Genomic DNA, 27218 nt, shown 5'->3' with positions numbered 1-27218 from the left:
GCTCTGATTAGTTTAATATTGAGAAGGAAAAAATATATGATATTGAATATTTATCAAGAAAAGAGTTTACTTTGCCCCAAAACACAGAAGCGAACAGTGAACGATCTAGTTTAGGGAACTTTGCATTTGACCTGAATTTACAAAATCTTATATCAGATGTAACAGGGACGTGAAAAATGTGTACCCTAAATTGGACTGACCATTACCAAAATAGCTTATAAAAATCAGAGCTTGATATTCAGAGCCAAAGAACTTTGTGTATTTATCAGAGTATCTATTTAATGATAGGGATCACTCATTGTCTATTCCTCTCCCTGCCCACCCCCTAATATTCAGGCTGCCCCACCCCACCCAAAGCCCCACTGGAGTACTCCGAGTTCAAGAAAGACTCCCTCAAGCTAACCTGGCAACCGCCAGAGGACGACGGCAACGCCTCCATCACGGGCTACGTCGTGGAGCAGCGCGACGCCAACCGCGACAACTGGCAGAAGATCACGAGCTCGGCGTCCATCTTGGGCCACACGGCGCGCAACCTCAAGACGCACAACGACTACGTGTTCCGCGTCTCGGCGGTGAACCAGTACGGCGTCAGCGAACCGCTGGAAGGCAGACAAGTGAAAGCCAAGCTGCCGTTTGGTAAGCTTCAATTTTCAAATCAAGCACCGAGAGATGCAGACTAGTTTTGCTTTTAATTTAAAACCCTTCCTCTCTGGCTGGCAAATTCAGCAACGCCATCACAGCAGTCAAAATCAATCAAGTGACTGTTTTTAAGGGCCCTTCTCAGTAAGCCATTTTCGAGTGATCTATACCCTTTGGGATTTAAATTTGAAAAACATTTGGTACACTGACTTGCTCAGAATTCTTGGCACATTTTAACTTTGACTGTTGCTAATCACATGATTCGGGGCAAGCTCTTGCATAGTTACGTAAGAGATGCTCAGCACCAATACATTGTTCACAATGGGTGAGAATGGCACAAAGACACCAGACCATGCCAGAGCTGGGGGTAGCTAGCGTAAGGCTTGCCCCGAATCACGTGATATAGTAACAGTCTCTTTGGTCCGGAGAATGTAAAGTTAAAATGTGCAAAGCATTGGATTAAGTCAGCGTTCAAGACTTTATTCAAATTTAACTCGCAAATGGCTTAGTCATATCTGGGACAAGTTGCGGACAAGTTGCGAACATTGCATCAGTTATAAGTTGCAGGATTCTGAACAACTTCCCCGCAATCTTCCCGCAATGAAGTTATCGGTGTTGGTGAGTCAAGCAGTTGCTTATGAACATTTCCCCGGAACACATCCAGGACAAATGCAGAGCTTGTTCCGAACGAAGTGAATGATTCTTCCGCATCTCATCCAGAACTCTTCAAGGATGTGAATTGAGACGGGCCCTAACAGTTAAGAACTCCCGTTGTTAATTCGACTGGAGGTGATTGATATGCCAGCTGTGCCTACCAGTTACCTCTTTTATCTGTTGACGGAATTTGACTAGTCACAGTGTTTACACGAATGCGATCTGATTGTTTTTTTTACTAGTATACAAATACATGGCAGGGGAAGTGGAAGTATGTTTTTGACTGTCTGTGAATGATCAAACAATTGGAGGGTTTTGATGAATCAATCAATGAAAGACTCAACCAGAGTACTTACTGGAGCAATAAGATTAAGTTCCTCTTATTTTCCTCCTTTGTTTTTCTTTTTTGGTAGCAAATATTAACCTCTGTGGCTTTTTAAATGAATCTTTTTCAATCAGATGAACCTGACTCCCCCACTGCCCCCAAGATCGAAGCCGTTGACCGCAACTCCGCCCAGATCTCCTGGTCCCCACCAGCAAGCGACGGCGGCAGCCCGGTTACCGGCTATGCCGTAGAGTACAGCAAACCAGGCAGCAACAAATGGGAACCAGCTAGCAACTACCCTACTAAGGACACCATGGCTACCGTGCCGAATCTGAGGGAGGGCGATGAGTACCAGTTTAGGGTCATCGCCTTGAACGAGGCCGGGCCGGGCAAACCCAGCCGGGCTTCTGACTCTATCGTCGCCAAGACTCCAATCCGTAAGTTACTTCTGGGCAATGCTAGCATTATTGAAGAAAATGTAATGTCCGTGACAGAGCCAACCGTTCAATGCACCATTGTGATGCTTTTGTGGTGCTCAGTAGTCTTGTGTCAAACTGGAAGGCTGAAAGGGAGTGGCGCCCCTTGCCTCAGTGTGATGACTGGCCAGTGTATCGTAAAAAGGCTTCTAAGGTGCCAAAATGGCATGGAAATTTGTCATAAGGAAAGCCCTGATTTTGTCCTGAGAAGTCATGGATTTTCAGTTTGAGATTTCTTTTGCAACCCTGGTTATTGTTTAGTGGAAAAGTTAATTGCCGCTTTTTGATTTGTTGAGTTGTGTGTATTTTTTCCACAGTGCCAGCCGATGCTCCCAGCAGGCCGTCCGTGGACAAAGTTCGCAAGGACAACATCGGCGTGTCGTGGACCAAGCCCGTGTCTGACGGCGGGTCCAAGATCAAAGAGTACGTGGTAGAGAAGCGCAAAGTGCCGGACAGCGGCCAGAAGGGCGACTGGGTGGATGTAAGTTGACCAATCACAAACGCTTATCAATTTAACCGTTAACTGGTACCCTCTTGGATTTTATGCTGATGTGGGGCTTGGTGTTTTGGACTCAAAATTTACTTCAAGTCAGTTTTTTAAAATATTTTTTCCCTTGAACTCAGATCTGGGCTTGACTAAAACATTTCTGGTAATACTGCGGACTGCTGAATGATTGCGAAAGTTGGAGTTCTACAGTTGTTAAACTCACTGAGAAATTTCCCAAAATGTTTGTTAAAATGGTGTTTAGTTTAGGCCACTTTCATTCTTATTCCACCTTGACTTGTGGTTTAGTTTTAACTTTTCAGGAAAAACTTAACATAGGTCTGAGATTTGGCATACAGTTTGGAGGTTTTTTTTCTAGCATTCATGTTGCAATATTGACTCAAGATACACTATGGTATTACACAAAGGGACCTTGTAGTGTAACTTTTGTAATGCTATCCTTGAAAATGCACCTTTGTGTCCCATTTAACCTTATTTTAAATATTTAAAGAAGTGCACTTTTCAATAAAATTAAGCGAAAAGGAATGTCAATAGTTTTCATTCATTTAAGAGGAGTAGAAAGATAAACAAAATGCCTTCCTAAGAAAAATTCATCGCGTGGACCCCTTAACACTTCTGTTTTTCATCATACACACTGAAAATGAGTCCATTTAAAATACAACAATATTTATTGAAACCAAAAGTTTTGCCAATATACTTCTTCCTTTTCTTCATTCAAGGCTGTCAAAGTACCAGCGTCCGAAGAGCAGGCCACGGTACCAGATCTAGAGGAGGGTACGCCCTATGAGTTTAGAGTCCGGGCCCAGACTGAGGAAGGACCTCCTGGCAAGCCCAGCATCCCGACACCAGTTGTCACTGCAGAGGACCGTCCAGGTGAGACGATACTTCCAGACTTGTTTTGTGCTCATGCTCAGTTGCCATATTTTAGCTTATGCGTGGTACCCTGTCTCTTCAATATGCATTGTTATATACCACCCTAGCGGGCCCAGGCTGCGCTGGACGACGTCTTCATTGAATTACAACCACTGACGTCTAGGGTATGAACTTTGGCTGCCGTAGCAAAACAACATTACAACAAACTTGTTTTCTTATCTTTACCTGATAGAGGAAGCAGAAATTTTGTTTATATATTCGTTGTGTCCAGAATAACAAAGATGCTCAGCTTAGAAAAAGGAAATATGTCTGTGGGCGAAGTGTTTACAGAAGATAAATGGCAGATCAATCCACGCTTTCATCATAAACATCCTGAGCACTGCAGTACGAACATGTCGTTTGAAAACTTCCTTACGCGTGCACCCACACATAACAACTATGTTGCGTACGCGCGCGTAAGTCTTCGAACACTCTCTATGTGCATGCCACGATTGTGACTGAGGGCATGTGTATTGCTGTATTGACATATCGCCGTTTACGAGTTGGCCACGCCCCCTTAGACAACCCTCTCGAATCTTTTTTTACACTAAGTTTTGTTTGTCTCAGATTTTGCGCGTTCCGCGTCCTGGACAATATTTCACAAGCTGTGTTGAGGCGATTCTAATGCGATTCTACCGTGATCGGTCAATTGCTACAAGCTACTGTTGTAAATTTGGCCAATCATTTGGCTTACATGATGCTGGATCAACGCTGGTTCAGGGGCCATTTATTCGCTTGTTCTTGAAGCCGGTCTTTATATCACATTTTAATACACCCCCACGTGATCGAGTCTCGACCAATCAGCAGCTATCAACTCTCCAAGGCATTTATTAATACCATGTAGTACAATGTAGCACAGATGCTAATGAACAATTTTTGTGGGTATACTTTTTATTACAGAGCGTCCGGTTCTGGACATCAGCACCCTCAAGGACATCAAGGTCAAAGGCGGAGAGAAGTTTGACCTCAAGCTGTCCTACACGGGCATCCCCAAACCCGAGGTGACCTGGGAACTGAACGGTCAGCACGTCAAAGAGGACGGCCGCGTGATGGTCAAGACCACGCACGACGTGACGGCGTTGGTCGTGGAGAGCGCCCAGCGGGCGGACAGCGGGCGGTACACCGTCACGCTGAAGAACAGCGCGGGCACAGACAGCGGGAAAGTCAAGGTGGTAGTTCTAGGTGAGTGTCGTGGTTCTATCACCCTTGATGAGCCCGGTTCAAATCCCGACGGATCCACAGTGGGATATCAGGAAATGTGATGGGGTGTCAGGTTGGCAGGGTTTCCACAGTCATGGAAAAAAATCCTTGAATTTAAAGCCCTCATGTACAAATGTATGTTGTATTTTGGTTAAAGTTTCGTAAAATTGGTCTTATTTCAAAAGTTGAAGACCAATTGGAGCCAAACTTGGGGCAAAGATGCAACATGGGAACCTTCACATGCTAATGGTATCAAAGGTCACACACCAAGGTCAAAGGGCACTCTTTATTAAAAGATAATCATGAAAGCATACAAGACGCGCGGGTCGAGAACCGACTTGTTTCTCACAAACCCTGCAATAGCAGTGAAGGGTAAAACCCAGCATTTATGGTTTTTGGTCTCTTTTGGTTGTTTTTGTTCAGATGCCCCAGCCTCTCCCGAAGGGCCCCTCAAAGTCTCCGACATCACTCCAGAATCCGCCACCCTATCCTGGAAGCCCCCGGCCCACGGGCCCGAGGACGTCGAGAACTACATCGTGGAGAAGAAAGAGCCGGACACGGGTGCGTGGTCCAAGGTCAGCAGCTTCTGCGTCTCGCCCAACTTCAAGGTGCGTAACCTGCAGGAGGGGAAAGAGTACGAATTCCGCGTCAGTGCCGAGAACCAGTACGGGGCCAGCAAGCCGCTGGTCAGTGAGCCCTTCACTGCTAAACACCCATTTGGTGAGTACCTCCAGTTGGTCCTTAAATGCTCCAATAAGCCATAGTTGTCAATTATAGGTCAATGGGCCTTATTCACGAGTCGGCCATGTTGAATATAAAGTAAAATAAAGTCTTCATTTTTGAAACTTGCGAAGAGAATTGAAAGCAAGTACATTACTAAATAATAAATAATTCAAGTCTGCTTAAATGAATAATTTAAAATTTGTAATTAAACATTCCCTAATGTTTTAAGCCAAATTTAAAAAAACATTGAACGTAAAATATGGCTGCATAAATAGTCTGGCGCCATCCCACTCAGCAGTTAACAATTGATGAAATGCATTCAGGGAACTTGACAAAAATGGCTACCTCGTGAATAAGGCCCATTGAAAAATGATGCAATCTATATTGGTGTTCCCTAACGTGGTGCACTTTGATGTTTACCCCGCATTTCCTCAAGTAATGTTGCCATACTTCTTTGTTGACAAACTTCAATTTTATTCAGTGAAATACTGGTACTTTTACCTTATTATTATTGCATGCTATTTAACCTCTGTGAACAATTGCGGTGTCATGAAATTTAATCCGAAATTTAAAAACGGTGGCGTCCGAAAATTGGGCACAAAATCAGCTGAGTGTTCCCTAACGTGGCACACTTAAATGAAAAAACTCAGAAAATTCCAAATTAACATTAAGGAATTTCTGTAAAGTTGACAAATTCTGATAAACCATTATTATCTCTACTTGCATACCCAACTAGATGTTTGTCAGAATTTTTTTTTATTTTGGGGGGACATTTTTTAAGGGTTCACTGTGCACTTCGAAATAAAATCGGAAAATCACCCCGAAATAAAGTTTTCTTCTAACTTTGTAACAGGTAGATAAACTTGTGATTTATGCACAGGAGTGTTTAGAATTTGATGAAATTTCACTTTTTGTGAAATTTCAGTTAAAACTTTTGCTCTAACTAGGCGATTAGACGAAGAAATCAGAGCACGCCATGTTAGGGGCCGCTCCTCGTTAGGGTACATCAACAATACGTTTGGAAATATATGTTGTATTGAATTTAATTGAATTTAAAAAAAAATTTGCTGCGAATGAAATGTGAGGTCCTCCAACTTCTTACAATATTTTTGGCAGACGCCCCGGGTGCCCCCGAACCGCCCTACCCCACCAAGACGGACCGCACGGCCATCAACCTCGCCTGGAAACCCCCGTCCAACAACGGAGGCAACCCCGTCACCAGCTACATCGTCGAGAAGCGGGAAGCCGGCGAGAGCAAGTGGTACCCGGCCACCAGGGCACCGCTGAAGGACACCAGCTGCTCCGTGCCTAAACTCGTGGAGGGGACGGAGTACGAGTTCCGCGTGACGGCCCAGAATGCCGCGGGGCCTGGGAAACCTAGCGACGCTTGCGAAGCGATCATTGCTGCACCCCCATCAGGTCAGTAGAACATTATCGTTTAGAACACCACCAAATGGCTTTGAAAAAAAAATTTAATGCGTACTTTTTCTTTTGCTCCCGACATGTTCCTTGGCATTTTCTAAATGGTTCATACTGTCAAAAAACCTTAGTGTCGCAATTTTGGCGATTCACAATGCAGTGCGCCACCAAGAGTTTCCCACGGAGAGTTCATTTTTCCCAATGCATTGTAGGAGATGGTCGATAAATTCGCAGTGCAGGACATTTGAAATTGTTTTTCCGGTCAGTAGTTAAGTAAGCGTATGATTCGAGTATCTGTTTGCCCTTTTCTTTTCTTTTTATCAATACGGTGTTTGTAGTAAGGCGGCAGAACGCTATGCCCCAATCTAGAACAAATTAACTCAAGTTGTCTACTGACACTCATTCAAACATTCATGTTTTGTCGAGCGTAAACTTGAAAATATGGACTCTCCATGGCAAACTGTTGGTGGCGCACTGCATTGTGAATTGCCCGAATTCACTAGTGTTGAAATGAGTCAAAACTTTTGCAAAATTGGAGCACCAAAACTTATAACATCATCAATTTGAGCCATAACATCATCAATTCAAGTTTGATTTCACTTTCTTTGATCAAGAAGCAGCCTTAAATTTGTCACTTACAGCTGAAGGAAAACCTAAAAAATATCAGAAAAGATAATGACCAAGACTTTGTACAGTATCATTGTATTGTAATACCTTTCATTTTTATTTTGTAATCAACAGTGAAGCCCAAAGTGCGTAGCGACTGTCGGAACAAAGACATCACCGTGGTCGCCGGGGACCAGTTCAGAGTGGACGTTCCATTTGAGAGCACCCCGGCGCCCCAAGTCACCGTGACGCGCGACGACAAAGGCGGAATGGAGATCCCTAAGGGAGATAGATTTGACATACAGGTACGTAAATCCAAGTTAAAAAATAAAACCAGTTTCTTGTCCCAGCCCGTTTCCTTTTTCAAGCCAGCCTCCTGTCTTTTTTTTATTATACATTTGAAATATATTTTGTCTTTTTATGTGTTTCCTGCAACGTATGGACGCTCACAACCTGATAGAAAGGGTGATGGCTCAAGAAAATGGAGCCATTTCTCCCCATTTTTGAAAAAGCCAAGACAAGAAACTGTTTTTTTTTTTAACTTGGTTTAAGTGGCCAAAGCAGGATTCGAACCTACATGTATGACCTCCCAAAACACTGTTTCGATGCTCTTCCAACTGAACTATCCAGCCCTAATCAGTTTCCCGTAATAATTTATTTGCAAGCATAACAAAGCATTATTTACAGTTTAAAACCTGGAAAAAAAATTGACCAAGAAATTTGCCGCAGCAGCATTCGTCGAATGGAACTTGTTACCTTTCCGTTGATCTACCAACTATGTCCAGCCCCAGACAGTTTGCCTTTGTATTTTATTTAAAAATTAACAAACCCGAAATATTTTGTACAGTTAAACACAGGGGAGAATGAAAATATTTAAATAGAATAAAATATATGATACATTTGAACTTACTTTTGTCAGAAAACTGCTAGTATTCACATTTGAATTGGAGAAAAAGTATTTTTACTATAAGAAATTGAGTTGTTTACTTTAAAAATTACTGAGTTTTACTTACAGATTTTACTAACAATTATTGGGTAACATATTCTTCACACACAAAGAGTAAGTGTTCACAACTGAAAAAAAAATTAACATAAAGAAACAGCGACATCTGTTTTTATGAATTTCCCAATATTTAAACTTTTTGGTTTAACTTGGTGTGGTCAATGTTTTGTTGCCTCTTGCAGGAAGGTTCGGATGAAGCCCTGTTCACATGCAAGCACGCAGAGAGAACCGACAGCGGGCGGTACACAATCACATTGCGCAACAATGAGGGTACCGACACCTGCATTCTCCGTATCACTGTTGTTGGTAAGTAGGGGCCAGGAGACCAGACCAAGCTTGATAACATCCTCTTTCAGGGACACCAAAAAAAACCATCGATACAGATTTATTCCAAATGTTTACTATTCCTCGTACTTTCAGCTTCAAAATTCCTCTTAAACCTGTAATTTCAAATATCTCTGGTGCAGATATTCTCATGTTGCTTCAGAATTGTTAAGGGCTATTTTTTCAGTGGTTTGGGTTCGAATCCCTTCAGTGCCGATTTTTTTTGGATTTTGTCAGATAGGATTTCGTCCTGTGGGTGGTGTATCGATGGTTAACAGGTTCTAACTCCCCCATTGCTGTTATTCCCTTTTTATATGAGCCTGAACCTTTGAATACTATTCTTCAGTTGTTAGAGGTTCGAATCCCTTCAGTGCTATTCCTACATTGTTTCTTTTGATAAGTCCAGTCCTATGAATAATATTTTGTATTGGTTATAGGTTCAGATTCCTCCAGTGCTGTTGTTCCTGTGTTTCTTAAAATTATCCACGTTCTCTGAATAGTTCAGTACTATGTTGTTGTTTTTTCAATGGTTGTAGGTTCGAACCCCTCCAATGACACTTTTTTCTGCATTGTGATATTTTTCTTCCTCCTCAGTTGAATTTTTCCTGTGTCTTTTACTTAAGTGCACTTGGTCCTGTGTATGGTTCAATACTATATTTGAAGGGTGATAGGTTCGAACCCTTCTAGTGCTGTTTATCTCTGTAATGCTCCTTTGAATAATCTAGGTCTTGCAGATTTCTTTTTTCTCTGATGCAGTTTATTGTTCCATTTGTCCTGTTATTCTTTGTTTCTTCATTTTACTTAGAAAAGGTGCTGTGTATGGTTGAGAACTTTTTTCAGTATTGTCTGGTTCGAATCCCTTCAACGCTAGAATTTTCAATTGTTTTCATGTAGATAAGCCCGGTCCTCCGGATGGTCCTCTGGAGGTGTCCGACGTCACTGCCGAGTCAGTCAAGCTGTCATGGAATCCCCCGAAGGACGACGGAGGAAGCCGCATCACCAACTACGTGGTGGAAAAGAAAGAGGAAGGACGGACCAGCTGGTCAAAGGTCAGTCAAAGGTCAAGTTCAGGATAATATTGTTTTAAGCCCGGTTCATACTTCACGCGAAAGCAAGTGCGAAGCGAAATTCGTGTCGTCAACAATGGTGGACGTGCTTCGAACGTATTTTTTGACGTCACGAATTTCGCTTCGCTTTCGCGTGAAGTATGAGCCGGGCTTTATATGGTTTTTTTTTTTTCTTCATTTCTTGTCTTTTTGTCATGGAACAATTGCCAATGCATCGCATGTTATTCTCTAGCTAACACTGATACTCATTTTTACTTCTGGGTGTAGAGAGAGAAAGTTGTGGTAAAGTGGCTTGCCCATGAACACACAAAACGGCCAGCGTTTTTTTTTTTCATTTCTTAAAAAAAAAACGTCCATCGCAGGTTACTATCTAGTTAACACTGGTACTCATTTAGACTTCTGGGTGTAGAGAGAGAGCAAATCGTGGTAAAGCGGCTTGCCTGAGGACACAGCACATGACCAGCAGCTGGATTTGAACCTTGAAAATTACAAAAATATGCTGTTGAGTTCCTACATAACGATGGGTTTTGTTGCATTCGGAAAGTTAGTTGGCAAAAATGCCTAGTAGTGTTCCTTGACATGAAACAACTGATATGCTAGTCTGCCGCATGTTACTCCTTGGTGGAGAGAGAGTGCAAGTTGAGGTAAACTAACTTGCCCAAGGACACGGCACCTGAGCTGAAGCTGAACTCAAACCCTACAGTGGGTTCCAACAATAATTTCGCCAATGGACTCGGAAAATTCGTCCGCAAAATATGCAAGTTTCATGCTCAACCATTTGTTCGTATTTTCGCAGGTTTCTGGTTTTGTGCGGACCACCGACCATGCAGTCGGAGGTCTAGATGAAGGCACCAAGTACTTCTTCCGCATACGGGCGGAGAACCAGTATGGCGTCGGTGAGCCGCTGGAGAATTCAAACGCTGTACACGTCAAAAGTCCATACGGTAAGGCAATGTGAATGAGACCCAAACATTGACGGTTAGCATATTTGCAAATAAGCAAGGAATTTTTTTTGCGCGTGCCTTTATCCTGTAAGTGACGATTCTGACCCATATAGTGTTAAATGAGACTTGAAGGTTTGCACGGTGGAAAGGTCAATAAGTGAGAGGTTTGCGGTAACACCATGTGGAAATATCTCTTTTGCGAGTATGTGTGGTTCTGAAGAGAACCTCTTTGGTTTAACACGACGTTTCGTATGCTCTGTTTGAAAGTTGTTAGTTTACTTCTAGATTTCAATGTCAAATAGCATAGCAAAATTTCATGGTGTGGATGTGCTAACGGTTGCGTGCACACGTTTATTTCTATTGTTATGTCACTGATTCAATCAACTTTGTCCTCTGGGGTTAAAGAGGTTGTGGAATGCTCGAAGACATTTCCGTCATTTTTTGGGTATATGTAGCCTAAGGTGTGATGAAATAAAAACGACTATTGTTTCTGTCATGAAATGAGTACAAAGGGTACTTTTGAGAGCTACCAGTATTTTTCAGGTCCTGTTTCGACCCGAACGTGCAATTTGTGTAAAAGTCGTCGTTGCGGACAGCAAACAAAACACAGTAAATCGTGACGTAATAAACAGGACTCGTTTATGCTACTCTGCATCGGGAGTCCTGTTTATTACATCACGATTTACTGTGTTTTGTTTGCTGCCCGCAACGACGACTTTTACACAAATTGCACGTTCGGGTCGAAACAGGCATGACAGGACTTGAAAAACAGCTCTCAAAAGTACCTTTTGTACTCATTTTATGACAGAAACAATAGTCGTTTTTATTTCATCACACCTTAGGCTACATATACCCGAAAAATGACGGAAATGTCTTCGAGCATTCCACAACCTCTTTAAGCGTGCCTTTGACTGTGCTTACTGCTTCAGTCTCCATGAAACAGGCAGAGGTTGTGTTAGCAGAGAAATATGTGCTTAGCAGCAACGTGAAATTGCTCCAGAGGCCAGTTTATTATCTTCAGTTACAGTTTATTATCAGTTTCCCTGATGAGTATTCTATTTTCACTGTCTTATTTTTTCGTTCCAACTTCCAGATGTTCCCGATGCGCCGGGCAAGCCCGTCATCAACGAGGTGGACAGGGGCTACGTGAGTCTGACCTGGGAGAAACCGGAGAATGACGGCGGAGCCAAGATCACGGGATACAACGTGGAGAAGAAAGAGGAAGATGCTGAATGGGAACAGGTCTGTTATTAAATTCAAAATAATGACTGTGATCTGCTCTTTCAAAAATAAGTATTACATTGCCGCGGGTGTTTTCACTATTCAGGTTTTGGTTGAATGTCCAAATTTACTGAAATTTGTGGCAGTAAAACTGTCTGAAATGCACAAACAACTTTGGATATACTGAGTTCAGTTTAACAGAAATACAGACTACCTTAACCCTTACCCTACTAGACCCTCCAACGCATGCCAATATGTGCCTCAAGAAAATCTCCTATGTTTTTTGCATGGCCCTCCAATATCTGCCATGTCATTTCAAGGGTAACTGGACAGGCACTCCAATACATGCCACAGAGAACAATGAGAGTCCTCTGATAACAATCAAGTGCCCCCAGCTGGTCAGTATCAGGCACCCTCCAGGGCCTCCAACTCCTGCCAATTGGAGCCTTCACTGCTACATCAAAGTATCCTCCAATAAACTGCAGCTGGAGGGCATTGGCATAACCAACTGACATGCAGTAAACTACCCTCAGAGAGTATAATGGAGTTGTAAAACTAGTTTTCAAGAAAATAATTTTTTTATTACAATTGAAATCCCACTGTTGTATTACAGTGAATAAGTGAAAACAAGGGTCAGGGTTGCTAAAAATGAACAGGCCACGTTTTCAGCATTTTGAGAGTGGCAAAATGAAGCACATGTAAAAGTGGACGCCAGGCATCTTTGGGTTTGTGTTTAAATTGTGTTTTAATAAGTTTCATGCATGCTTGATGAAACTAAAACAGGCGACTGGTAGTGAAGGACTTAATGATTGATTGAAATTAAGGAGCACTTACACTAATTTTGGCTTTTCCAAGTATAATGCAAATGCAAGATGGGAATTTGCGTCTTCAAGCACATTCTTGTAATGTCTGGTCTGAGAATTTTAAAGATTTCTCTCATTTGATTGGTATCCCATAGTGCAATAATTTCCTGGTGAAGGACACCAAGATGTCCCTGAGCAACCTACGTGACACAGTGGAGTACCAGTTCCGCGTGATCGCCAAGAACACGGCCGGTCTGAGCGCACCCAGTCGGCCCTCCAACGGCGTCGTCCCGAAACCACAATACAGTAAGAAAGTATATATTGTTTACCAATCAGTGAGAGTATTTGGTTGTTGATGTTTTGTTTTGCTAATTGAACTTAACCCTCCAATGCAAACATACACTGTCCAAAGTTGTCCTTTCAGTCAAAATCAAACAAGTGACTGTTTTCAACAGTTAGGAATTCCTAGCCTACTTAAAGCAGGATCGACTGCCTTGGACTGTTTATGTAGCTTGATACAGCTGTGCTTTGACAGTAGGTGATTGATAAGCCAGCTGTGCCTACCACTTGCCTGTTTTTGTCAGTTTATCGACTTAATTTGACTAGTCACAGTGCTTGCCTGAAATATGATCTGACTGCTGGTGACTAGCCTGTGTAAAAGACATGGCGGGGAAGAGGATTAATTTTTTGACTATCTGTGACTGTTCAAACAGCAGGAGGGTTAAAAAGCCAATTAAAAAGATTTATTATTTGCTTGAAGCATGGACCTGTGTCGGTCCAATTTACTATCGTTTATTTTGCCTATTAAAGGGCGTTTGATTGTCTTTTTATAGATGGATCCACTTTTGCTTGATGTCAACTTTAATAGCAAAAGGCTTTAGTGTCAGATTTTTGTTTGGTTTCGTTTGGGATGTTTTTTTGTTTGTTTTTTTGTCTTTCTTTCCTTTTAAAGTAAGTGATGTGCGTTATCGAACATTCCAAGCATACTTATTTTTAGACACTCTGAAAAGTATCACTTGAAGCCAGGAAGATCTTAATAGATTATTTACTTCCTCAAAATAATCTTCCAAACAAATTTTAGAAAAGAGACCTAAATGATGTGACTTTTTATCATAAGTTTTATTTTCAACTTTTTTTTTATAGTTTGGCTTACAGTACACATGTTGTTACATCACTGGTAGTTTTCAGGATTTGCATGCAATGTATAAAACAGCAGTTACGGTGTGTTGAAAATTCAGGGACGTTTTTTGAGTAAAAAGGGGAGGTTTTTAGGGAACAATGGTTCAAGAAAATTTACCTTTAGAACCTTGTTTTTTCCTTTCTTGCAGCTACCTCAGACAAGCCTGGAGTACCAGAGGTTGAGAAAGTAACCAGCAACACGGCTGACATAACCTGGTCCAAGCCTACATCAGATGGAGGATCACGCCTTCTAGGTTGGTATAACCCAAAAGCAGGCCGGGTGCTAGACCAGTTCAGAGAGGGGCCGAAAAATACTTTTGGAAAACAATTTTTTTTACCACAAATTCCAGTTATTTTTCTAGTTAATATGGAAACACTTTTCCTGTTATTGATGCCAGCCCTGAAATGCAGATTTTTATTAAAATAGTGACTTTTTAACAGAAGTTCAAAACTTGTTCGCTACAAATTTTGATATTCTTGATTTTTGTTTTTATCCTAATCCTTATTAAAATAATACATTTCGATACCTACGTTCTAGATTACATGCCATCTGTGAAATGAAACAATGAACAAATCTTAAACCTGTTAAATATAAGGGTAATATTTAAAACCAATTGCATGAAATCTCAGCAAACGTTTTTGCCAGCCATTTTTGTACCAATATTTCCTTCTTGGCTCACAAGTTAATGTGTAATACAGTAACCACAACGCCGTTTGTTTTGTTTTATAGGTTACACGGTTGAGAAACGCGAGATGGGCGCTCCCAACTGGGAGAAGGCTAACCGGTATCCGGTCAAGGATACCAACTTCACCCTTGGCGGACTAGAGGAAGGGAAGGAATACGAGGTGCGAGTCTGCGCCGAGAACGCGGCGGGAATGAGTGAGCCCAGTTACTCGGAGGTGCCCATCAAACCCAAGGACTCCGTCAGTGAGTGTCATAAAAATGAGGGTTTTTTTTGTTGACTTTGCAACTCAATTGCAAAAGTGGTTAAGGATTTTGAGTGGTCAAATATTGTGCTTCAGTACAAATTATAAAGTGTGATTCATCCAGTTGAAATACTTTTACCAAGCATTTATGTGATTGGCCCATTCTTTCAACATATGCCATGCGATTGGCCATTTTGTAAAAAGATCTCATGTGATTGGTCCGTTCTTTTTTAAGATGTCATGTGATTGGTCCATTCTTCTCTCAAGTGTATTATTGGTCAATCGTTTGAATTGATCTGTTGTTTTTCCAAGCTTAAATGTGATTGGCCAAATCTTCTTCCAACATTTGTGTGATTGGTCCATTCCTTTATCAAGCATATTTGTGATGCGATCAGGCGAAATGAGTCGTTTGTCAGGAATTTTCTTTCGGAGATTCAGGCCAAAATAGGATCACTTCATCACATCACTTCATCATATTTCTTGGTGTTCCGACTTCCATAATTTTTGAACTAAAGATGGTACCAGCATGCGGTTTTCACAGCAGTAATGCCGAGATTGTGCTCTTTTCAAATCTGTAAAAAAAAAAAATTGACCAGGGTCGACAAATGACTCGTGTAGCTGGAATGCATCACAATTTTTGTGAATGTTTCATTTTCTTCAAAGTATGTAATTGATTTGGCCATAGTTTTCTTCAAAATATATATTGGCTCATTTTCTTCAAGGCATAAATGTGATCGTTCCATTCTTCGTCCACGCATTTTCGTGATTGGGAGTACTTTAATTTGATTGGTGTATTCTTTATGCCAACTTACTCGAAGAAGACAAAACATTTTTTCCCTGCTATTTCATGGACTTTTTCTGAATGTGATTCGTTCATTTCCAGAGGGTACAGCTCCATTCTTTGACAAAAGGCTGGAGAATGTCACCGGTTCCCAAGGGGATTCGGCCAAGTTTGAGTGCGCAGTGTCTGGTACCCCGCAGCCCATCGTCAAGTGGTAAGCTCGCATCTAAAACAGTTGTCCAGATGTTGGTAGTTTTGGAATTTTGACGATTTATTTCAAGTTGGTTCACATTCACATGTCCTCGATTCCCGACAGGGTTTAAAGTGCGTACCCAAATATGCAGACCTGTTTTATAGATAAAAGGGCAACTAGTGGAATTCATTCCCACGATCAAAAACTCAACATTCTTCCTCATTTCCTTTAAATTAGCAAATTTGCAACTCAAATTTGAAAGTCTGGTACCCTGACTCGTGTTTAAGAGATGGTAGAATTGAATTAATTGTCCAGACTGAAATGTTATTGGTATATCGCATGATGTGTGGGAAGGTCTTTTGTAAATATCAAAATATTGTTCCCGATGGGTGAAAATGGCACAGAGTCACAACGACATTCCAAAGCTGGAGTTTATATTGGCAGAAGGCTTGTACCCGATCGTAAAATAAGAAAAGTTTCAATAAGAAAACTTCTGGATTGTAATCTTAATCAAATTTATTTTCTAAATGACTCATGCAGAGCTATATCTGAGGAAAAACCAATGTTGATCCTTAACCCTAACCTCCCAGCTCCATCAAAATCCACCCCCCACTTTGGTGGATTTTGGGGGACTTGGTCCTGCAGGCCTGGTTTGACTAAATATTGATGGAGTATGATGGACTTGGGCCTGGAGGCCTAAAGCAAAGCATGCATTGGAAGCAGTGTGATTGATGGATTTTGGTGGACTTGGTCCAGTACTTAGTACAAGACAGTTGGGAGTTAGGGTTAAATAAGAAAGGAAGAATACACATTTGATAACTAGGGCTTGAAATAAGGCGAGCATGAAGACTTTTCTTTATAATGTTGTATCCATTCATTGTTTAGGTATAAGAACGGGGCAGAGCTGTGGCCCGGAGTTCGCGTGTCTGCGCGACAGAGCGACGAGCTCTGCATCTTGACCATCAGTGACCTCAAAGACGCAGACTCTGGCGAGTACACCTGCGAAGCTAGCAACAAGCTGGGCACAGAGAGATGCAAGGCAAAACTGGCCGTCCAACGTGAGTCAACAAGTCACATGTTTGTATCTCTTTATATGAAATTCACCAATCATCAGACCAATGGACATTCAAGGTGGCAGCTAAAAGAGAAAGTTTGCAGTTTGCTTTGTCTGTAATTTTAAAGTTGAACAAAGAAAATGACTGGAGCGGGGTTTGAACCTGCGACCTTCGGATTACCGTTCCGGTGCTCTACCAACTGAGCTGTCCAGCCCTATGTTGGCGGTTGCCCCAATTTGTCGAAGTCTTTGTTTAGGGGGCGCTAGTCAGAAGCCAAAAACCTGTGTATATAATGTAGCCAGGGATCACGCCCAAAGTCACGATGTTAGCAACATCAGCAATGCCGCAAACCTGGGAAATAGCAAACGGTGATCACTCAGAGAGCGCCAGAACACCGGGCAATCCGGAGGTTGCAGGTTCTAACCCTGCTCCCGTCAATTTTTTCATTCACCCTTTTTTGAATGAATTAAGTGAACTTATTAAGACGAAATAACGTACAGTTGGTCATCGCTGCCTGCCTGAAAATAGTTTAAAAAGGCAATGTTTTTTTTTCAATTCCTGCTGAGGTGAAGCCACAGTTTGATTCCGCGGCTGGAATTGAGCGGAAATTGAAAAATTAAGGGCAAACAGTGCATTCAAAAAGAGAAAAATGGAGAAAAAAAGATGCTCCTGTGCTGTGGCGTGTATGTATGTCACATATGAAAAAAAAAAACATGCATTGACAAGTTTTCCAACTACTTTTTCCACACAAAGTCTTCAACTTCAAAAATTCACTTTATAATCTTTTGCTCTGTTTCAGTGGCCCCCTCGGTGGGCAACGTCCCCCGCGAAGTCACAGTGGAAGTGGGCAACCCATTCAAGGTGAAGATTCCATTCAGCGGGAAAGGGGACGTCACTGCCCGCTGCCAGAGGGACGGGGAACCGGTCGACGGTATGTCACCAGCTCAAATTAGTTCTTTCCTTGTCGCTAAAGCTGCTGACGAATTGTTTTTTAATATTTTATAAGAGAATGAGTCACTATTTTGTTGCTTTGAAAACTGTCAAATTATCAATCGTTTATGGCAGAAAATGTGGATGGTTTTACCCCCAAAATGTTTGCGCTGCTTAAAAGTGGGCCGTTCTGGTTGAAACTTAGCTTTGTTTTTATTATATTTTTTATTTTAACTTTCAGTGGGCAGGCATTAAAGACATGCGGAATAACAATTAATTTTTGGTCAAATTTGTAAACTCAAAATGTTAATTTTGTACAAGTCAATTGTTTATGCTGAACATTTTTTTTTAAATCAGCAGTAAAGTTATTGCGCAGGGAGGATTAAGTTGAATTGTTTTTGTTTTTCTCTTTTTTTTTTCTGTTTTGCAGACAACCGTGTAAAGATGACGGTTTTCGACGACTACGTCATCATGAACGTGAAGCATGCCGAGCCGGAGGACAACGCCATGTTCAAGGTCACCGTCGGCAACGACGCAGGAAATGACACCGCCACCTTCAATGTCAAAGTTATTGGTAAGGGTTAAAATTCTTACTTAGACCAACATTATTTCCGCATTGTGGATCCATACGTGAATGGTATTATGATGTCAAACGTTGAACAGCCTTAGAGCCTGTTCATCCCAGTTCACTCGAATGCAAATTTGACGTCGGGAAATAGTGGTGGGATGTAAAGCCAGATATTTTAAAATTCGGTTTGAATTACACAATACGGTTTGGATTTTGGAAAAAGTTGAACTTTTGTATGCATGCAAGGTGAGTGTGCACCACAAATTGCATGTATACAAAAGGGCAACTGTATTCGATATCATTTGTCATAAATTGCATAAATTCGTACACATTATCAGTGTGTTGGGCCAAATAGAGAGTATGGCTGGATTGCTACGGAATTTCTGTACTGATTAGTCGTTATTTGAGTGAGAGGTGCTCAGTAGTTTTTGAGTTAGACAAAAAAGTATTGGAAAGGGGGACTTTCTTTTTGGGTTGAGTGTATGAATAGATAGATGACTTGATAGTCCAACAGTGGCTCTTGTTTGAGTATAGTGTACAGTTATACTTAAAGGGAATGTACATCATTGGTTTTTGATGTAATTTTCAGAAATGAACTATTTGAGGGGTTAGTATATATAGATCAAATATTGTTACACTGACATTTTTGAAGTTTTGTGTTCGAAAAGGTTGGAAAAACCAAGAAAAACAAAAATGTTTAAGTAGTCTGGTTCCCTGACTCCACAAAAGATAAAATGGATCAATTTATAGATGATGGAAAATTGTAGGGCACGGGAACCAGTCTAGCTGGCCTGCACCCGTTCATGAAACATGTAACCAATAGCAAACAAAATTTGGACTGAAAAAATGGTTAATTTGGAGCAGTAGTTAAAAAATAGTTAGGTTTTTCCAACGCTGGTCGGCCGACCACCGTTGGAAATGTATACAAAAATACCATTTTCTTGAAAATGACTTCACACCAGGTGTCATAATTATACAAAATGCTTGAGACTATCATTTACCAACATCCTAGTAAGGTATTTCGTAAAAACTTGGTAGTTTTGTTTTTCGATGTTTGCAAATCTTGTATATTCCCTTTAAAACCATCATTCACAACTAAATTGACTCATTTTTAGTACATTAGAATGCCATTCTTTCTGTCGATTCGTTTTCTTGCAGATGCACCCGGAGCGCCGCGCGGCCCGCTGGAAGTCGGCGAGGTGACCAACCACTCCATCCACATCTCCTGGAAACCCCCAGCCCACAACGGTGGCATGCCCATCAAGTCTTACTACGTGGAGAAAAGGGAGGAAGGATCGAGAGACTGGACACCAGGTAGGGAGGAAAAAAGAACTTTTTTATTCTCCGTTGTCCGCTCTTTTAGAGTTGTCTACTATTGTTTGGGAGAGGTTTAAAATATTTTCCCTTCCAAAAATTTTAACTCTGTGAACTCCTTTTTTGCCGCCCTGATCTCAAATTATATACCGGGGCCTCATATTCATAGTCTATGTCATTCCCCATGGTCTATGATATGTGAGCAGATTCGCTGATTAATTAGGCAAGACAACCGCCCCTTGACCTCTAGATTTTGATCAATTAATGGGCACTTTCTATATCGGGTCTTCTATGTACATCATGTTAAAGTGCAAGGCATTGGCTTTCCAATGCTACCAAATTGATTGCTATAGCCTAAGTTATTCCAAAGATATGGCACAGAAACTTTAACAGTGTCCTGCCAAGTTTCGCTAACCCCATTTCGAGAGAAACAGCTTTGAAAAAAAGACACGCATTGCACTGCCAACAACAGTTTTTCCACTTTTGTGGGTATTTTTTTCCCATCAAATATGCATAGTGTGAATCTTGGATACCTTGGCTACTCAAAAATACATAACAATCAATAACGATTTTGACATGATTTTTCTAGTATATCCAAATTCAGGCGTTGATTACTCAAAACAAGGTTTTGTGGGACAGTCCTCATTTTGCCTCAGTAGGTCACAAATACTAGACGGAAGTTTCAAGGCTCATGGTTTTCAGCTGAATAATGCATATGATTTAAAAATAATCTCCCATGTCTATTTATAAGGTTCTTATTTAACTGACTCACAAAAATGTGCATCATGTTTGTCTCCATTAAACACAATTGCCAAATCCATTACCAGTCAGCAGCTTTGTGAAAGACACCAACTTCCTGGTGCACGGCCTGCAGACAGGCCAGCCCTACGAGTTCCGCGTGGCGGCCGAGAATGAGATCGGCGTGGGCAAGCCGCTGGTCGGCGACTCGCCCGTGGTGGCCAAGAGCCCCTTTGACCCTCCTAGCAAGCCCGGTGAGCCGGACGTCAGCCAAATCGGCAGGGATTTTGTGGCCTTGATGTGGGGCCGTCCGCACTCGGACGGCGGGAGCCCCATCACCGGATACTTCGTTGAGAAAACGGAGGCTGGATCCGATAGATGGGTAAGAAGCCGCTTGAAACTCAAAAGTGCAGAAAAAAGTCAAATTCAAGCAAACTTTACTCATTCTTTGTTGCCATATAAGGAGTTGTTTACGACACTGACACTACCATAATATAGCTACAGGGGTGTTTCAAGAAACATGAAGTCAAGTTGTTGAAACGAATCGTTGGAAATATATAATTTTTGACATGTTTTGACTTTTAGACCGAAAAGGTTGGGGTTTTTTTTTTTGCCGAAAAGATATTTTTGAATGGGAATAATTATGGGCTTGGCCGTTGTAGCGTGAATATCCGACTCCATGAAATATGGACTCAATGGTAGTATTGCGCATGTGTAAGTACAATATATGCTATTTTTAGGCTCATATATGGGAGAGTGACCTGTCACGTGAGGGGTATTAACCAATAATAGGGAAAAGGAGTCCGATTTTCGTAGGAGTCGGATTTTCATATGACACTGGTATTTAACACTCTGTTTTAAGACTGGTTGGAGTTTGGATGCCGTTAATACCCCTGCCTTCTGCTCCGGCAATTATCAGCATTCAGACTCCAACTGGTCTTAAACAGAGTGAATTAAACCGGCCAAGCACGCATTTATTTCCTTATTTTACTTTATATTAGATACCTTCATACATATTCATAAATCTTACTTTGTACTTTGATTAGTACAAAAATCATGGATTTAAAATCGCCAGCTTTTGGGAAGTCAGGGTGGCACAGTGGTTCTTTCCTCGCCTTCCATCGCTGTGACCCGGGTTCGATTCCTGCCCTGGTCCACATTTGGATTGGGTTTTTAAGTCCCTACCTGATTCTGTGGGTTTTCCCCAGAAAATACTTCTGGGCTTTTCCTCCCACCTCTAAAACTATCATTTCTTCTCATTGCCTTCTCTCTACAGGTTTCTTCAGGTTTTCGAGCTACAGTGGCTAGGGTGCTTTTAAGGAACCCTTGGTTTTATTTTCACACAAAAAAATATATAATACTTCCCTGCATGTTATTTGACAAGACTGGTGCCCGTGTAGGGTTATCCACCAATAATCTGGTCTGGTACCTCGTCCCACAGGTACAAGTCAACCGCAATGCCGTCATGCAACTGATCATGACCATCCCCAACCTGATCGAGGACCGAGAGTACGACTTCCGGGTGACTGCCATCAACCAGGCCGGACTGGTCAGCGAGCCGGCCGTCGGCAGCAACTCGGTCCTGGTCAAGGATCCCAATGGTCAGTCCTAATCCATTCACTTAAAGGTTTTTTAATCAAATTGTTCTATTCATTTTTTCGAACATTACAATATGGTCTCATCCCTAAATGGCTCACGTTAAGTTAAAAAAGTGGCTCACAGTAAGTTTTGGAATAATCACGTTACAATTTAAAAAAAAAATTGTTTAATGGATATTCCAGGTGCATCTTCTTGTGCATTGTTGGGGTGCAAAAAGTAATTCAAAATACGAGCCGTTTATCAGAGGGATGATGCCCAAGTATTTTGTTATTTAAAACTAAAACATTTAAAATGAAAATGTATTAGGAGAAAAATATATTTTTTTAGGGAGAGAGCAATTTTTCATTCACTATTCATCTGATATTTGGTGCATCTAAAAATGTGAAAGGTTTTATTGCAAAATATTGCAGAAGATTAGCTTTAAGGAAAGTAAAGTTACCATAGAATTCGCGTAGATGACTGTTTAACCAAATATGCTAAGAATGTATTGTATTGAATAGTGCATGAGAACCTGTTATATCTAGTTAAGGCATCTGAAAGCAGCAAAGAACGATATCGCAGTTCAAAAGATGGAATTTTGCGTAGGGGTGATGTAAATCAATATAAGGTTTTTGCCTTTCACCGATGCATAAACACTGTATACTCAGTGAGTTACCTCCAATGTGAAAGTGAAATTCTCACTTTGCTGTTCTTTTTCCAGAGGTGATCAGACCCAAGTTTGAGGAAGGTCTGAAGGACAGCACGGCCCATGAGGGCAGAACGGCCACTTTTGAGTGCAGGTTCAGCGGGAAACCCCAACCAGAGGTTAAATGGTAAATGATAGACTGGTGTTCATCCAACCCCATCCAAACACTCCACACCCACCCACCCACCCCACCCCTACCCCCAAGCTATCGCTACCCCCACCCTTACCCCCACCCTTACCCCAACCCAACCCCAACCAAGAGTTATAATGAAGTCATCAGAATTCAATCACATGTCATCACAAGACCCACAAGTCAATTTCGAGTCAAGTGGCTGGTCGTTTATCTTGTGATATGACTAGTGATTGACTAGTGAATGACTTGTGATTGACTACTGTTTTGACTTGTGATTTACTTGTGATTTGGCCTTCTCGGACTCCAGATGATCTACCAATCACAGATTGAAATGAAACCTGTATTTCTTAAATTTGTTATTTATGAATGGGGGAAAATTTTCTTTGGAATTCCTTGCCTGGTACTTGTTTGTGTCCATGACTAGTGAATGACTTGTGATTGACTAGTGATTCGACTTGTGATTTACTTGTGATTTGACCTTCTTGGACTCCAGATGATCCACCAATCACAGATTGAAATGAAACCTGTTTTTTTTAACTTTGTTATTTATGAGTGGGGAAAATTCTCTTTGGAATTCCTTGCCTGGTGCTTGTTTGTGTCCATGACTTGTGATGACTAGTGATTTACTTGTGATTTGACCTTCATGGACTCCAGATGATCCACCAATCACAGATTGAAATGAAACCTGTATTTCTTAAATTTGTTATTTATGAGTGGAAAATTCTCTTTGGAATTCCTTGCCTGGTGCTTGTTTCCCTCCAACCTTTGTTTCGTCCTGTTTCAAGAGGAGTGTTAATTCTACCTCAGTTCTCCTGAGTACCAACTCTTCTTTTTATTTCTCTTGTAGCCCTGTACCTTGAGTGGGTTTTTAGCCTTGTTCAGGGCGAATATGGTTAATAAAATACGAAAAAAAATTAAAGAAACGAAACCTGAAACTCTCAAACAGGTTCAAGGGATCGCGGGAGCTGTTCACCAACAACAAGTACCAGCCGGAGTTGGACGGCAACGCGGCAACGCTGACCATCAGCAACATCCAGCCTGACGACGTGGAGGAATACACCTGCGAAATCAGGAATCCTGGCGGGAGAAAGCTGACCAGAGCGCAACTCCTTGTCAAATGTAAGAAAGACAGAAAGAAAATTTAAGATTTAGACGCCAATTTTATAGAGTCACTGATCAGGAAATGGAGATAGTGCTTTTTGACCACTTTTCAACAGCCCATTGGATTGGACACTCTGCGTGCACGTTAAGGATGTGACTTTACGTTTGATTTTGTAAACGTTTAGCAAATATTTTAAGAACCCTTTAAAGGTATAAATGCTTAGCCATTTCACAAAGGCTGCACCTGCATTATATGTCTGGTGACCGGCGTGATTGACATGATAAATCAACAACGATTGACATAATAAATAGTGGAGAGTCATTGAAAAAGTAAAATACTAACTACGTATACCTCGAGTGTAATGAAGCAGTGGGGTGCTTCCAAGGTTTTGTAAATTGAATAGGTTTGAAATTTGTTTAACTAAAAGGAAGATCGTGCAGTGTAGGTCTTTTGTTTTTCAATTCTGGTCTCGTTATAGATTTTTTTTTTAAATGTCTAAACGTCACATCTTTAGTTTACGTACTGGTTCATGCGTACATAGTGGGAAGTATGCACGACTAATTTTATTATGAATGTGCACAACCCACAGCGTCTTTTGTGAGCGTCAGATGTCGTCGGCATTGCGTTCAAATGTCTCTCGCAGTGGTCACCTCTAACTCGCCCTTTGTAACCGTTGAGGGGGTACTTGTGTCTGGAGTCCCTACTGCTGAACCAGACGGAATAATTTCACGGGATGTTTAGTGCCAGTACAATCTTTAATCCAAGTACGCTTTTTGATAATTATTCGGTATGTTACTTTTGGGATAAATCAAATGATTTTTAAAATTTCTGTTCACAGTTTCACCAAAGATTAAGCTCCCTGCCCGCTTCCGCGACACGGTCGTGAGCTTCATCAAGGGCGAGACCATCAAACTCAAGATCCCCGTCACCGGTTACCCGAAGCCCACGTCCAGCTGGACGCTCAACGGTAAGCGCATCAACCGCGGCGTTGAAGACACAGAGCGCCACGCCGTGCTGACCATCTCCAACGCCGACCGGAAGGACAGCGGAGAGTATGAACTGACCGCTGAGAACGAGGTTGGGAGCGACTCAGCTGTCATTCAGATCAATGTCAATGGTGAGTTAACCTTGTTTCCAGGGTCTACTTCAAATGGTTCTCAATAGTTTACCCTGGGAGGTTTTTTTGCGCTATCTGAGTGGTCATTGCAAAAACCAGTCATGAATGTGTACCACGCTATTGGTGTTTTTAACTTTCAGTCTGTTCATGTTTTAATTGTTGGTCGTTATAATATTTTGCTCATTTATCCTTCCACAAGACATTATTTGTGCCCATTTCCCAAATTCTCCTTAAAAAAAAAAAAAACGCAAACAAAAATTGCCACAATTTGAACCTTTTTTATCCCTTAGATGTTCCCGGAGCACCCACTGACCTCCAGGCGTCCGATGTCACCTTCGAGTCTGTCGAGCTGACCTGGAAAGCGCCCTCGGATGACGGAGGCAGCCACATCGATGCTTACGTCCTGGAGAAGCGAGAGTTCGGCCTTGAGTCGTGGAGTCGCGCCGGGTACACCTCGGGTCAGACCACTCACGTTGTCTCCATGCTCACGCCCAATAAGGAGTACCGGTTCCGTGTCCGGGCAGAAAACATCACGGGCTCCAGCGAGCCGATAGAAGTTACTCACAAGATTGCTATACCAGGTATGAAGCATGGGCCCAATGGATATTTCAGAAGTCACATTTGTGTGAGAAACCTTTCTGAACCCTTCCAAAATCCTCCACTGTGCAGGAACACAATGGCACACTCTTTGTACCTACCAAGTTTCAAGATGAATCAAGCCCCATGTAAAGTAATAGTGGCTGGGCTCTACCTTCCTCAATCCTACAAAATCCTCCACTGTGCAGGAACCCAATGGCACACTCTTTGTACCTACCAAGTTTCAAGGCGCATCAAGCCCCATGTAAAGTAATAGTGGCTGGGCTCTACCTTCCTCAATCCTACAAAATCCTCCACTGTGCAGGAACCCAATGGCATACTCTTTGTACCTACCAAGTTTCAAGGTGCATCAAGCCCCATGTAAAGTAATAGTGGCTGGGCTCTACCTTCCATAATCCTACAAAATCCTCCGCTGTGCAGGAACCCAATGGCATACTCTTTGTACCTACCAAGTTTCAAGGAGCATTAAGCCCCATGTAAAGTAATAGTGGCTGGGCTCTACCTTCCTCAATCCTACAAAATCCTCCACTGTGCAGGAACCCAATGGCACACTCTTTGTACCTACCAAGTTTCAAGGCGCATCAAGCCCCATGTAAAGTAATAGTGGCTGGGCTCTACCTTCCTCAATCCTACAAAATCCTCCGCTGTGCAGGAACCCAATGGCATACTCTTTGTACCTACCAAGTTTCAAGGAGCATTAAGCCACATGTAAAGTAATAGTGGCTGGGCTCTACCTTCCTCAATCCTACAAAATCCTCCACTGTGCAGGAACACAATGGCATACTCTTTGTACCTACCAAGTTTCAAGTTACATCAAGCCCAAATGTGAAGTAATAGTGGCTGGGCTCTACCTCCCTTAATCCTACAAAATCCTCCACTGTGCAGGACCCAATGGCATACTCTTTGTACCTACCAAGTTTGAAGTTTTAGAGGGTTAACACAATGCAATTTTTCATTTCCTTTTTTTTTTAGAACCAGAAAAACCCATCAAAAGAGCTTCCATGGCAACAGAAGAGTCAGGTGAGAATGTGGATTAATCGGTCATTTTGAAAATTCTGTAACTGTTTATTTAATTCTCAAACTGAAAATATTTTTAAATTTATTAAATAAAAAGGCATTTTTTTCCCGTTTGTTTTTCCTATTTTGTTTCTGCACGTCAAGCACCTCAAATAGCATCTTCAGAAATAGTACTTGCGTTTTTTAAAATGAATTTCTCCATTTTTGTTTTATTTACCAGCTGCCCGTCCAGAAAAACCAAGACTTCCTAAAGTTCACGATTATGACATGATTGGTGAGTTCCTTAAATGTCATTTTGTATTTTGTTAAAATCGCTTAAGTTTGCAACAGAATTTGTTTGATGGGCTGTTTAATTTTCATTTTTAACTAATTTAATACAAACCTTTCCCCACCAAAAAAAGTTAACTGCAATAACTCAAAAGAAAACCCACATCCATAAATTAATTATTTTTATTTAACTCT

At 41.6% G+C, this 27218-nt stretch overlaps 1 protein-coding gene across 1 annotated transcript in view; it reads left to right on the top strand.

Moving 5' to 3' along the window:
- Positions 1 to 27218, top strand: part of LOC119724634 (twitchin-like) — a 102517-nt gene that overhangs the window by 61123 nt on the left and 14176 nt on the right. The window contains exons 48-75 of the mRNA XM_038195766.1: positions 337 to 636; positions 1753 to 2055; positions 2412 to 2575; positions 3319 to 3472; positions 4412 to 4693; positions 5135 to 5431; positions 6551 to 6853; positions 7595 to 7764; positions 8645 to 8768; positions 9681 to 9835; positions 10650 to 10797; positions 11891 to 12039; positions 12977 to 13127; positions 14150 to 14254; positions 14731 to 14928; positions 15811 to 15922; positions 16787 to 16959; positions 17756 to 17887; positions 18317 to 18460; positions 19613 to 19768; positions 20596 to 20888; positions 21948 to 22107; positions 22806 to 22917; positions 23870 to 24042; positions 24864 to 25142; positions 25433 to 25723; positions 26712 to 26759; positions 26977 to 27030. Of these exons, the coding sequence (XP_038051694.1) occupies positions 337 to 636; positions 1753 to 2055; positions 2412 to 2575; positions 3319 to 3472; positions 4412 to 4693; positions 5135 to 5431; positions 6551 to 6853; positions 7595 to 7764; positions 8645 to 8768; positions 9681 to 9835; positions 10650 to 10797; positions 11891 to 12039; positions 12977 to 13127; positions 14150 to 14254; positions 14731 to 14928; positions 15811 to 15922; positions 16787 to 16959; positions 17756 to 17887; positions 18317 to 18460; positions 19613 to 19768; positions 20596 to 20888; positions 21948 to 22107; positions 22806 to 22917; positions 23870 to 24042; positions 24864 to 25142; positions 25433 to 25723; positions 26712 to 26759; positions 26977 to 27030 (5130 nt within the window). The remainder of the gene's footprint in view (positions 1 to 336; positions 637 to 1752; positions 2056 to 2411; positions 2576 to 3318; positions 3473 to 4411; positions 4694 to 5134; positions 5432 to 6550; positions 6854 to 7594; positions 7765 to 8644; positions 8769 to 9680; positions 9836 to 10649; positions 10798 to 11890; positions 12040 to 12976; positions 13128 to 14149; positions 14255 to 14730; positions 14929 to 15810; positions 15923 to 16786; positions 16960 to 17755; positions 17888 to 18316; positions 18461 to 19612; positions 19769 to 20595; positions 20889 to 21947; positions 22108 to 22805; positions 22918 to 23869; positions 24043 to 24863; positions 25143 to 25432; positions 25724 to 26711; positions 26760 to 26976; positions 27031 to 27218) is intronic.

Source organism: Patiria miniata, unplaced genomic scaffold (assembly GCF_015706575.1).
Source record: "Patiria miniata isolate m_02_andy unplaced genomic scaffold, ASM1570657v1 HiC_scaffold_18, whole genome shotgun sequence".
Lineage (NCBI taxonomy): Eukaryota > Metazoa > Echinodermata > Asteroidea > Valvatida > Asterinidae > Patiria > Patiria miniata.
The sequence above is the reverse complement of the archived record's forward strand: the minus strand, read 5'-3'. Positions and strand labels throughout refer to the sequence as shown.